This window comes from Sinocyclocheilus anshuiensis, unplaced genomic scaffold (genome assembly GCF_001515605.1).
Source record: "Sinocyclocheilus anshuiensis isolate Anshui unplaced genomic scaffold, SAMN03320099.WGS_v1.1 scaffold1365, whole genome shotgun sequence".
Lineage (NCBI taxonomy): Eukaryota > Metazoa > Chordata > Actinopteri > Cypriniformes > Cyprinidae > Sinocyclocheilus > Sinocyclocheilus anshuiensis.
Genome location: NW_015551032.1, coordinates 910,986 through 925,149, shown reverse-complemented (window position 1 = coordinate 925,149; position 14,164 = coordinate 910,986). Strand labels below are relative to the sequence as shown.

General features: G+C 37.9%; 1 protein-coding gene across 1 annotated transcript in view; it reads right to left on the bottom strand.

Annotated features, from left to right (window-relative positions):
• Positions 1-13,574, bottom strand: part of LOC107661221 (BMP-2-inducible protein kinase-like) — a 65,661-nt gene extending 52,087 nt beyond the window's left edge. Inside the window, 1 exon segment of the mRNA XM_016450720.1 lies at positions 12,516-13,574. Within this exon segment, the coding sequence (XP_016306206.1) occupies positions 12,516-12,666 (151 nt within the window). The 5' untranslated portion in view covers positions 12,667-13,574.
• Positions 13,575-14,164: the final 590 nt, after the last annotated feature.

Sequence of the window (14,164 nt, the reverse complement as noted above, 5' to 3'; positions counted from 1 at the left end):
AATGCGCTACATGTTTCTTTTCCCCTCATTTTTTCCAATTGACGGAAATCCGTCGTAGCGACGGAAAACTTTAATCCCTCTAACATACAATATTAGAATATTTGCGGGGGCGGGACACACACGTTGCGGGAGTGGGCGGTAATGGTCAGAAATTCAGCGGGAGCGGGTTTAAGAAAACTCGCGCTCAGGGCTCTAGGCTGCGCATCAACAAACACAAATTTTTGTTGTTGTTTTTTTTCGCGCTACCCCATCTCCACCCCCAATCATTAGTGCCGTTTCGTTCTGTCTGACAGAACATATAGGACAATTTTTGAAATAGCGCCATAAAATTTATTTCAAATTTAATTCAAGCACTTTCAAGGACCTATGTTTGTTTTCAAGTACTTTCCAGGCCTTGAATCCATATGTCTGAAATTCAAGTACTTTCAAGAAGTGTGGGAACCCTGTGAAAAGCTTAGAGATTCTGCACTTTGCAACAACCTCCTTGATGACAACATGAGGTTGACTTCTCATTCTTTTTTGGAACTTTACAGATGGTCTTCATTTTCCTTCTCACAGACTTTATGAATTCAACAAAACAAAACTTAGAAGTGCTGTATATTTTTAGCAAAAACGTTCCCCCACAGAGAAATGTCATTCAGGTAAATTTATCTATTACAACCAGCAAACCAATATTTTGCAGAGCAATTTCATGAGACTCTTAATTTAACAGTTGTCCTTCTACTACTAAAAATATTTTTGTTTTCCATGTGGAGGAACAAAACTAAATCAGAAAAGCAAATTACAAAATAATAATTCACTATCAGTAAAAGCAAGAAATAAGCAAATTACTACAAATTAGCATTCATTAACATCAACATATAAAATTTGGTTTTAAGTATAAGAGTTTTTTTTAATTTATGTTCCTTGGCAAATATTTGTAGATGTACTTTAGTTAAAAAATAAATTATCAAACAGTTGACTCAAATATGTAGCCCTGATCTTATTGGCCTCCAGCCTCTAACCTTTTTAACATTATATAAAAGGAAGGATTTTGGGGAAATCATGCAAGGCCACATCCTTAGGTCAAGATCTAAGGGACTTTTAAAATGTATCTGCACTCAAACACAGCACAGCAAAATGGTCCAGAATGCAGGTACCTCAGTTTCTCTCGCCGTACTTTGATGTCATACACCGATCTGATCTTCAAGTCGAACACACCTCTTTACTCTCGCGTGTCACGTGAGCGTGTAATCGCAACCTCTGCGATTGAAAAATCGCGTTATTTCATATCGCGATATTATCGCAAATGCAATTAATCGTTCAGCCCTATTAAAAATGCAGCACTTGTGGATTACGACACTGAAAAGACAGCAAGATGTTTTGAACGGTCACAGACGGTTTCATCTAGTATGTTTACATCACAAACTGCTTAAAAATGGATGCAACACATTCTGTGGCTAAAGGAAAACTATTCAGCCTAGGGCTGGGCGATAATTCGATAACGATAATTATTGCGATATATTTTTCCTCGATAACATTATATGAAGAGTTTGATAAATGTTCGATATAATGTTTATGCGCCAAAAGCGGAACGAAACAGCGTGACTCATTTGAATCACGCCACACGGACCGTTTATCTGCTCGGATCAAAGTTCAAACTGCCGCCGGCGCAAGCTCACTAGAGCAGATGTGTTTACTTGGTCACGTGAGCATTAAGCAGCGCTGTGAGATCCAGTGTGAAGCGCTTGAATTCAGCGATGAACACAAATGACTCGGCGAGTTAAACTAGTTTAAAGCCAAACAGGAGGAACACTGTATGCAACGAGACAGTGAGAAGGCTTTTCAATCTACAAATCGCCATCATTTACCATAGATTTACTGTAGTAACACTCACTGCACCATGGTATTATGGCAGAAATTTGGGATATTCACACTGAATTTTATTAAACGAATAATGGTATATACTTGTAGCATGTATTTGTGATTAAGCTATAGCATGTGTGCATTTATACTGAATATGTTTATAGACTACCGTTTTTCATACAAATAGGCTACCTAAAAACCATATAGTTATATTTTTACCATGGTATTGAGGTGCTATATGTGTGGTTTTAACTGTGTTTATCATGATTTAAATGTATGCTACTATAGGAGACCAATGCTTAATAAAAAAAATAAAATAAAAAAATAAATCCTTGGTCAGAATAAATGTAATCATATAAAACTGAGGTTGCTACAATTTTTACAGTTGTTACTGATTTTGATAATGAACAAAAATTTACCTCTGCATCCTAACTCAAGCTACTATCAAATGTGCATTTCTAAGAGACAAAAAGTGATATTATTATTATTAATATTATCAGGCAACCCAAACCTGTTTCTTGATTTGAAACAATATCACTCATTAGAACATGCAGAAACTAAGAATACATTTTTCTATTTAGATATTTATTTTGTTAAGGAAAATTATTGGTCTGGTTTCTACAACTTTCACTTTGGAGCAAAAATCTGGCTTTAAACTTGAAAGAAATAAAGATTTCACATTTATCGTGATAATTATCGATATCGAAAATGACGGTTTTCAAGTGACGTAATTGTGACGTCTACTCTAAATTGGTCTATAGGTCATTCCACAGGGACAAGTGTTTCTCTCAATATCTCCTTACTGTTTATATACAAGGGACTCTCCTGCACTCTCTGTTGCTCTTTTTTTTTATTATTAGGAATGTGTGATCATTTGCTCCCGCATTCCAGAGAAGAGCTTCAAAATCATGAAATCAACAAGTACACACACCCCATGCAATGCATAACAAGCATGCAACCTCTATTTTTAAAGCCACTTGTCCATCTTGTGGATTTTTTTTTACCACAAAACATACCAGAAAGACGGAATAATTGTTTAGCGTTGAATAAAAATTTGAAGTGCATGCTATTAACTAGAGCCCGACCGATATATCGTTTAGCCGATATTATCGGCCGATATGAGCCTGTCGCCGATATATCGGTATCGGCGAATATGCCGCCGATATTAACTTTTTTTTTACAGAGCATATAATGCAGATAAAATGCTTGAAATGGTGTAATTACTTAGTTTGTCCAGCAGAGCGCACTCCATTGTTTGCTACTGGCGACCTGGATGTAACACTTTAAACCTTAAGTCTATGGAAAACCATTGAAACTTTGAACGGCCATATCTCCGTAACGGCGCGGCGGATCCGCACCAAATTCGGGGGATCCCTTCAGCTCGAGGAACCCTCTCGAACGTGAATCGAGTGTACGTCTCGAGGCCCTCTTTCGAATGAGACCACCCCCGCGTGGATAGCCCCCCTCTCACTCTCAGTGTTGCCAATTTAGCAATTTTGTTGCTAGATTTAGCAACTTTTCAGACTACCCTAGCAACTTTTTCTTCCAAAAGCACCTAGCAACAAATTTTTTATTTATTTGGCAACATTTAGCAACTTTTGATAAGTGACTCAAACGATAAAAAAGGCACACATTTTCCATCTAAATTACACAAAAAGAGGAAACCAAAGGTGCCTAGCAGTACACAATTCACATGAATTAAGTTGGCTGCTATTAGCAATTGTTTAATTTAATAATAATAATAATAATTGAATAATTGTTCATTTATGATACACCTTGTTAGTAGCTTGTACTTGAGTTTGTTGATCAGTTAGTGCACGGTAAGAAAAATATCTAGAAAAATGAAAAAGGTAGTAATTTTCCAGGACATTATCCATTATCCATTGTAACCCTGTAACCCGAAAACACAAAATACAATGCGTAATTTAAAATGTAGGTAAAAAATGTGTGAATAATAATTACGGAAAATTCCTTCATATTAATAGATTTTGCCCCATTTTTACAGACTTTTCTTAGAGTGTAGCGTACGAACTACTAATACACTACTTAAAACTATAATTGTTCAGAATGAGTAGTTTTACTAGTTTACTAGCTAATAAAAATAAACTTAAATTGTAATTGTTAAAAAATGTGAAAGTGTTAAATAATTCAATGTTGTATTTAAAATTAGTTATTTATATTTTAATATTATATTATGCATTTATATTATTTTATAAACACATCTAAATTAACATATATAAATTTGTTTATATTTTTTGCTGAGATTTGATGCAGTTACACAATTTTGCATCGTGATTACGCAATGACGTCACCGCGCAATGACATCGCGTCATTTAGCAACTTTTAGCAACAAATCAACCTTCCTTCAGCAACTTCCCCTGAAAATTAGTTGGCAACACTGAACGAGACACCGCTGTGTTTGAATGGAGATGCGCAGCGGCTGAGCTGTGACTTTGTTTCAAACTATTTTCGACGACGAAATACAGCAAAATCAGACCATAGTGTTATAGCCAGACAATGTAAGTCACTTAATATTAACTTCTTGTCTATTTAACTGTTGTATTAAATCAGTATCACATTTACAAACTCCCTTAAAAATCATTAAAAGCTGTCACTCATCTTAGCTCATCGCGAGCTCACATTTATAATCAACAAAGCTCTCTACACTGCGCAATGAATCTCTGATTTACACACTGTCTACACTTTGCTTATGAAAGGATTCATGAGGCATGTCTGTGATACATTACTCAACGCTGCAAAAACACGTAGAAACCTTTGAAGCTCCCCTCAGCGATCACAATCACAAGTATGATGATGATCTGGTCAGTCGCACTGGTGCTCCTAAATATGTTTTCATAGTCGCACGCAGTAGTTTTGGTCACACTGTAGAGCCCTGATATATATTCTGTTTATGTATATACTGTATTCTATATATAGTACCAGTCAAATGTTTGGACACACGAATGGGAAAGTGTCCAAACTTTTGACTGGTACTGTACTATAATATACACAAAGAATATCGGCCGATATATCGATATCGGCCTTTTTTCCTCCCAAATATCGGTATCGGTCCCAAAAAAAACCATATCGGTCGGGCTCTACTATTAACAGTTTATTTACTTTCTGGTAGGACACGTGTCTTCTACAACTCCCCATCCTCTCACCATCAATATAAATCAAATCTAAAAAACATCTAATATAATAAGCTTGCAGTCTCACTCTGCTGTCTAAACAATCTGCATTGTTTAGGATGACAAGTGGACTTGGTCAGATGCCAGACAAAACACTAAACAGTTGCCAAAGACCATTCACCACATGCAACCAGCAACATACTGTTTTAGACAAAGGGATTAGAGCTAAATCAGTTAGATAATCTTAAAAGTACTAGTGTTTTGACAGAGAATTGCTTAAGGAACTCTTTTGAGCGAACACACGGTGTGAGATGCCAACCCCACTCCAACTCACAACGCTTGAGTGATCTATTTTCTCAAAGCAGTGTAAGAACTGCATGTGTGTGTGTGTGTGTGTGTGTGTGTGTGTGTGGTACAGCTGAAATGTTAAAGGCAGAAATGGGTCCTCACAGAACAGTGTGGAATACCTGACAAGCTTGTCTTTGTAATCTCTCAAAAGTGACAAGCAGCCTGTCAATGTCAGCCTGCGCCAATGCAGCTAGGCCCCAAAGAAGTTTCACACAAGTTTTGAAGTTTTGATCTAATATTTCTATTAGATTTGCTGAATTTAGCAAAGGGTGATTTAATAGGCCTTATTAGCCTGCATACAGAGCCCCTGGTTTCAAACGTCATCTTGGCAGGTGCCTTTGAATTAATGTTTTCATTCACTGGCACACTGCCACTAAAGCACTGTGCTAATTATGTCATCTGAAGATGACACAGACATAACAAAGGGGAGGTGACACACCATAACATTATATTCAGCTGCTGAAAGAGACACAGCAAGCAACCAATAAAGACAAAAGAGCAAGGGGACAAAGCCTGGAAAGAGGTGGTTGTACAATTAAGTGCTAAATGAATTTTAATTCAAGGCATTTTTCCAGGAGTAAATCATTTGTCACCATAAAGATTTTTACAATAGACTAGGAATATCGGGTTAGGATGTAGACAGTCAAACACAGAAGCACCAACTCTGTTAAAGTTGGCATGAAATTAAAAATAAAAAAATTCTAAATATGCATTAATGATTTTATTGTGAATGCATTCTTTTTTTATTACATTTTTTAAATCAAACTCTGGTAATGTCTGCTGGACTTCCCCAATCATTTAAAGTCACCATGAAATCAAAATTGAAAATTCTTATTTTTTGACAATATTACTCTTAGGACATCGCAAACTAATTTTTTTCATGAATATGACTTAACCTGATGGAGGACGCGCTCAGTCATTCAGGCAGTCTCTCTCTGTCTCTCTCTCGCGCGCACAGGTGCTGTTTAGGCATGTTTTGTGCCGTTGATCGCCATCGTCATCCTTAATAAATAAAACATTTATTCATGCTTGGGTGTTGGCTGTGAATCCAATGGAGAGAAATCGCCCCCACCACTAACTGCAAACTGGCATTCAGATTTGCCTCCATTTTGTTAGCAACGCCCCAACTTCCAACGATCCAATCAATTCCCGAAGGACGAAATCAAGTCCCGCCCTTTCATTTCAGATGCCATTTCACTCAGATATACGTCACAGAGAAGAAAAGACAATCGCAACTTCCGTTTCATGCCGACTTTAATCGGCCTAAACTCCTCCCCATTTTTTAATAATCAACCATAGGCACGCATTCACATCGGCCTCCATCCATTCAACAAACAATGGATAGAGTCTGCGTTACACATTTTCTTTTTCCTTTTTAATAATCCGATTCATTCAGATGTCACAATACGAAATAAAAGATCTGTTGCTACTTCAGTTTCATCACAACTTTAACATATTCAAACAAATCAAATACATAGTGGGAACACTGTCAGAATAGGCCGGATGTTGGGTAAAATGTATAAATATTAGGGATGCTCCGATCGATCGGCCGATAATCATATTTTCGGTACTCACCAACTTGGCCGATCTCAGGAACCGATCGCAATTTGATGACGTCAATGCGTGACGACGTACATGATGCGTGGGGACATAAATGATTTGGCGCCACAGTCATGTCATCGCCGGTGTGGAAATGTTATGACGTTTCGAGAAACAATTAAAAATTCGCTGTTTGTCGTATATATGTTTTGCATGATGATATGATGAACAGATGGTTCATTTTTAACAGCAGATTCAGTGATGTTAGAGCTGATCTGCACTCCACTGCATGCATCTGCGGCGCGTTACGGCTCCACGGCCACCGGAGCTGATCGCGGCCGCTCTAGTCAGTGCTTGTGTTTATCAGCCAGCCGCGGCACGTTTCTGAAGCGGCTCTCTGCGCTGCTTGGTTAAAAATAGTCTTTTGTGAGTTGTCACAGCGTGGAGGACGGAACAAAAACAGAGGTTTCCCCAGTAAAACCTGTACACAAAGCAGCACTGAGCTCACAAACGCTGCTTTATCAGGTATATAACGTGCAAGATGAAATGAAAATGACATCGAAAATTTTCTAAAGATATCGTCTTCCTTCAGAAATACAGAGATATAAAAACACCCGCACCTCGTTTTGATTTTTAAACGTGCAGTAGCCTACTGCATTGAGGCTGGGCAAATCGACTTTCCAATTAATAGTTTTTTAAAATGATGTCGATTCGATATCGATTCTCAAAAGCCGCGAATCGATCTTTTCCAGTATTTATTTCAGCACACTCACACTTCTCTAGTAAGTTTCGTCTGTGTGAAGACAGTAGTGCAAATCCATGAATTAATGTTCCGAAGTGAAATAAACTTAAACGGAATAAAGTTGAATGGAACTGAATTGAATTAAAGTTGAATAAACTTCAACTTTACTGTTCAGTGCACTGATGTCAGACTCATTTTGGATAGTAAAGTTTATTGTTAAATTGTTAAATGCCCTGCCTCCATTTCCTCCTGTTTCATCACCACATTTGAGTGATCATTGCAAAAAATGTGTTTAATGTATATATATTCTGTTTATGTATATACTGTATTCTATATATAGTACCAGTCAAATGTTTGGACACACGAATGGGAAAGTGTCCAAACTTTTGACTGGTACTGTACTATAATATACACAAAGAATATCGGCCGATATATCGGTATCTGCCTTATTTTACTCCCTAATATCGGTATCGGTCCCAAAAAACCCATATCAGTCGGGCTCTACTTCACAAGATCTCAACTATCGATTAAGTTTGCAAGGTTTGTGAAATTAAATGTTCATTAGTCATTCAAAGATTTGTTTAAATTATATAAATGCGTATTTGCTGAATGCTGACGGCAAACGAGAAAGTATTATAATGTTTGCCTTTCTATTACTAATAATGTTAAAGCAATCGTTATAATACATTTTTGTATACATTTTAACACATCGGCCAAACAGAAAAACTTATCGGCCGATATTTGAAAAATGCCAAATATCGGCATTGGCGATATATCGGTCGAGCACTAAATATTATCCTATAATATGTCACAAAATTCAAATTCTTGCAGCCTACTGCAAGAATTATCTTTGCACACTCACACGTGCTGGAAGACTAATTGATGTTTAAAAGGCATTTTTATTTAATCTTATCTCAATCTTTAGCGGTGATGTCTTTTGTGCAAAAAATGAAAGAAAAAGTGCTTCACTCAAGCAGAATGGCAATAAGATCAAAACGATTTACCGTTTTGGTTGTTCTTTTAATGGGGTCATGAAATGGAGAATGAAAATGTTCTTGATATACACATATAAGAGGTAACTCTACAATAAAAACATGCTTCATGCTTTAAAACTCAAAACTAACTCCCTAGTTCAAATTATGAATTCTTCTTTTCTACCCCTCTGAAATGCCTGGATTTAAAATCGGGAGAATTGTGACATCACGTCATGATTTCCCCTCGACATGCCCCTCATGCATCATCATCATAAGCAATCAAGCAGATGTAGAAAATGTCAATTTGTATCTAAATTATGACAGTTTTTGATGGAAAAACAACATACCAAGTGCACCTCAGGAAAAATTATATTAAAAAAATGCATTTCATGACCCCTGATATTTGAAAAATGCCAAATATCGGCATTGGCGATATATCGGTCGAGCACTAAATATTATCCTATAATATGTCACAAAATTCAAATTCTTGCAGCCTACTGCAAGAATTATCTTTGCACACTCACACGTGCTGGAAGACTAATTGATGTTTAAAAGGCATTTTTATTTAATCTTATCTCAATCTTTAGCGGTGATGTCTTTTGTGCAAAAAATGAAAGAAAAAGTGCTTCACTCAAGCAGAATGGCAATAAGATCAAAACGATTTACCGTTTTGGTTGTTCTTTTAATGGGGTCATGAAATGGAGAATGAAAATGTTCTTGATATACACATATAAGAGGTAACTCTACAATAAAAACATGCTTCATGCTTTAAAACTCAAAACTAACTCCCTAGTTCAAATTATGAATTCTTCTTTTCTACCCCTCTGAAATGCCTGGATTTAAAATCGGGAGAATTGTGACATCACGTCATGATTTCCCCTCGACATGCCCCTCATGCATCATCATCATAAGCAATCAAGCAGATGTAGAAAATGTCAATTTGTATCTAAATTATGACAGTTTTTGATGGAAAAACAACATACCAATTGCACCTCAGGAAAAATTATATAAAAAAAAATGCATTTCATGACCCCTTTAAACCGATGAGAAAGAGACAAGGTCATAAAGTTATTAATGTATCGGTGCATGTAACAAAGTGAAACTAGGCCAGAAAAATAAAACTGACAGCGACGGTCTATGCCAGTATTGATACTGAAAGATGCCTACCCATGTGACAAAACACACATGCACTCGATTCTGAGAAACTGAAAGGATAGTTTCCAATAACTCAACACAACAGAGGCCATAACATCAACATAAAGAGACCAAAGCTGAAATGTCTGGGTTGACAGAAGACTAAACTCTCCTTCACCAACGCCCTCAACTGTCAGTAGGACATACAGGCCCTATAGAGAGTAGTAAGGATGATAAGGAAAACAGAGTGGCTCTTAGCACAGTCATTCGCCCAGCACATGCTCAGTGAGTGGGGTGACACCTCCGCACACAACTCATTCAAGGTCAGACCAGTAATGCTCCAATCAAAAGTGCAGTAGAATGTCCTTAGAAACCGCCCTGAACCGGTCTGGTGTCAAATGATTCTAACAGATATTGCTTTAGTAAGAGATCAACGACCAAAGCAGATTCTGCCAGCCACATAATTAAGAAGTGAAACAAGGCAAAACACTCAAGTCATGACCAGGTTTGTTGACAAAAGAAAGCAGTCCTTACAGGGCTTGTTGATAGAAAGGTGAGCAGATGGCCAACCGACCATTAAGTGACCACAAAAAGCTTGTTGATGATGCATTCTGCATTTAACACACATGAAAAAAATTGAACGCTCACTAAATTACTCTGACTATTTCAAGACACAAAAACTCTTTATTGTGTCCTGACAGATGAAAATCAGCTGTTTTACTGCATTAAAGATTTCATTTCTGCACTATATCAAAAGTAAAAGCAGCTAAATCATCTCATGATATGAGCACTACTAGGGCTGCACGATTAATCGAATGTGATTGTCATGCGCATCTTGTCAGTAAAGCCGGTTCTGTGATTAGTAGTAAATCTCCAGCACGTGCTTTCAGATGGAGCAGCATTTACTACACAGAGCCGTAGTTCACTGACAAGCTACGCAAAATCGCATTCAGATGATTTAATCGCACGATTATGAAATCGATGAAATCGTTCTGTGATTATGAAACCGGTTTGCGTAGCTTGTCAGGGAACTACGGCTCTGTGTAGTAAATGCTGCTCCATCTGAAAGCACGTGAAAATACCACATTTAATAACATGTTTTTACTCCAAACTCACTTCATAACGTCTGTCGAGTGTTTGAAATAAATCCTTCTGTGAGATGTGGCTTCTTACACAGAATAAGGCACGCAACATATTTCATAGCATTCTAAGCAGTGATAAAGGCTATGTCGATTAGCATTGCATTATTATATACTTTATTATAATAAAAATTATAATAAGACGAACTCAGATAAACCATATATTGTCGTAGTCTTGTGTTTATTAGTCACGCTGAATTAATGAAAGCAGTTAAATCATCTGTTTATTCAGCAACCGCTAAATGCATTTCCTGGGTTTCTTCTGCTAGGCGTATTTGGAGTTTCCGCGCGAGTGCGCCCTTTGGCCTTCAGATGGAGATTTACTGCTGATCACCGAACCGTGCTTCACTGAAAGATACGCATGACAATTGCAGCTTCTGCCTAATCACCATTTATCGCCTTTGCAATTTAATTTCAGTAGAAGAAATTAAATGAGATTTAGAATGACATGGGGGTGAGTAAATGACAGAATTTTTATTCATGGGTGAACCATCCCAATAAGACACTCAAATTAACAGTAGACATTCATAACTAAGCCAGGTTTGTTGACTACAGCTAAATGGGTGTTTACTGAAAATAAATATGCCCATGCATGACTCAAAACATACATAAAAAAATAGGCTTTTTGGAGAACATTCACTAATGAGACACTGAGAAGATAATTTGGGATAGTGGAGTTATTTTGTACAGGTAGACAAATTAAAAGGGATAGTTCACCCAAAAAGGAAAAAAACCTGTCATCATTTACTCACCTTTATGTTGTTTCAAACATGACTTACTTTCTTCTGTGGAACATAAAATAAGATATTTTTAGAAATGTCTCAGGGTGTTTTTAGTTCATACACTGGAAGTCAATGGTCACCAAAACTATTTAGTTACCAACACTCTTCACTACCTTCAACACCTACCAACAAACCTTCTGTTGCATTTCACAGAAGAAAGAAAAGAGAAGTTCAGGTTTGTAACCACGTGAGGGTGAGTAAATGATGAGACTGAGAGAATGTAAAAATGTAATAAAACAACCCAGTGGAAAGTAAGAATAAAAGCACTTTTCAAACTCAACAGTTGTTTGTGAGGGTGAACATTTGCACCAATGGCAAATTATATAATCGTGTCCAGACAGCAAGTTCGAAGTTGCCAAGTTACTGTTCAGTAAAACTCACAGAACTGACAACACTTACATGGGAATCAAACACCCTAATACTTGTATTACAGTCACATTACATGACAGAACTGTGAGAATGATCAAGCATTTTAGATGACACTGAGCAAAACAATACACTAAAACATAGTGAACACTACGACATACTGCAATGATCAGTTGAAAATTCTATCCAAAACCATGTGATAATTGACAGTGACAAAGGCAAAAAATGACATCAGATTATATGGAAGCATCATCTCTCTATGAATTTATGGGAAGGACAAGCACCAAGCTAGTTCCTTTTTTCATGGCAAGGAGCAACATCACTGATAGAACCTAAAGCAGTGATATGGCTAGGTGCAACCTGTAGTAAACAGCCTGTTTACCTTGATATATCCTTCCTGAACTGCTTATGGCTCTATGAAACAGATGTCTGAGGGATGTGGGGGGGCTCTTATAAACTTCACCACTAAGTTTTGCCACCTCGTTATTATTGGCCCAAAGAAATGGATCCATTACCTTCAGCGATCAGTTCTTCCACCGTCACTTGGTATCGACCGACAGCAAACACCTTCCCGATATAGTTGCTGCTTCCAGTACCAGATCCAGATCCAGACCCACCCCCGAGACTTCCGCTCTCTGACTTCGGCATACGCGAAAACTTCTTCATTCTTGCCTCTTGTGTTCCCGCCTTCCCCAAACGGACAGTTCCAAACAAGCTTAAGACGCTCAAAAACCCAACCTGCTCATCTCCGCTCTTTTGTCCAGCATGCTGAGAGCTGCTCTCCCGAGATGCGCCAGGCACTTCAGTGCTCGAGGGACGCAGAAAGGCGTAGCTGAATGCTTCCTTATTTCCCCCAAAGCCCGATGAAGCAACTGCATAGAAGTAAACCGTCAGGGCAGCGTTTTGTCGTTAATGCGTGGTAATCGCACGAATGAGACCGTTCACGCCGCTATATTTTCAGGCCGACTCGTTTCGGCTGGCTAGCGAGCCTGTACGGGCGCTGGAGAGACCATTCGCCTCGCTAGCTGGCTAACAATGGCGAAACGCTCTGTTTAGCCAAAGCATGCTTTTGTGTTCGGCGAAAAGCCGAAGTCGGTTGAAGTCCAGGTTATTTGAAACCAACGTGAACAACAAACAGGCAGAAAGTGGGTGTGTTAGGCGGAAGCTACGCTAGCGAAACTCTGGCTAAACGATGACTGCTGCCACTTCCCCTTCGGATAGTTTAGTTAGCCAGCTCGCTAGCTGACTCTTCCTCTATCTGCTTGAAGAGGACCCCGTGTATCATAGTAAAATGTGTCACTACAAAAAATAAACCAGAAATCTTCCGAGCGGCCAAACGTTTCGGGTGATGCGCGAACAGCGTCGGTTATTTTTTGAAACTGCAGAGCGCTTCCTCGTGCTCTGGAAGTCCCGCGTCACAATGACAAAGTTCGAACTCTCGTGACTCGCCGTAGAATTGATGGGAGGTTTGTCTGACAACCTAACTTTGGTTTTGTCCGATTCCTTCCCATTGTCGTGATTGGTGTGAGCGAGATGCGTCCTGTAGATACTCTTCTCTGATGGGATGAAATGGATGACTGTCTCTCAGCGTTTTGTTTGGCAGTTTGCTTGATAAAGCTCTTAACCAATGTGTTAGTCAGTTGAAATCAGTGAATGGATTGTTTGGGAGTGTGAGATGCTTAAGAAGTGCAACTGGCACGAATACGGCACACCTTCGTGTCGCATGGTTTTTAAGCACCAGAGGCACGAATCCATGTTTTTGTTGTAAGAATTATTGGATAAACTATTTAACATAACATTAACTTAACTTGAAAACGTGCCTTTAAGATTGGGATTAAATAGACTAATAAACTAATTTTTATTAGTAATATGTATTACAATAGTGTAACATTATTTATGTGCTGTTTAAAGGGTTCATTATGTGGACCCTTTGTACAGCATGGTAGTGACAATCTAATTTTCTCAATTATTAAACAAATTGTGGTGTTGACTATATTTGTTAAGTTCAACCATACAACAAACATTTTTCAATGTATGGGAAATATGAGATTAAAACTACAAGCCATCATTTGCCATTTAGTCATTATTTTATTTACTGATGTTATTTATTTTTGTTGTTGTTTACTGGTGTTATTAATTTTCAACCGTTACATTCATATCTATT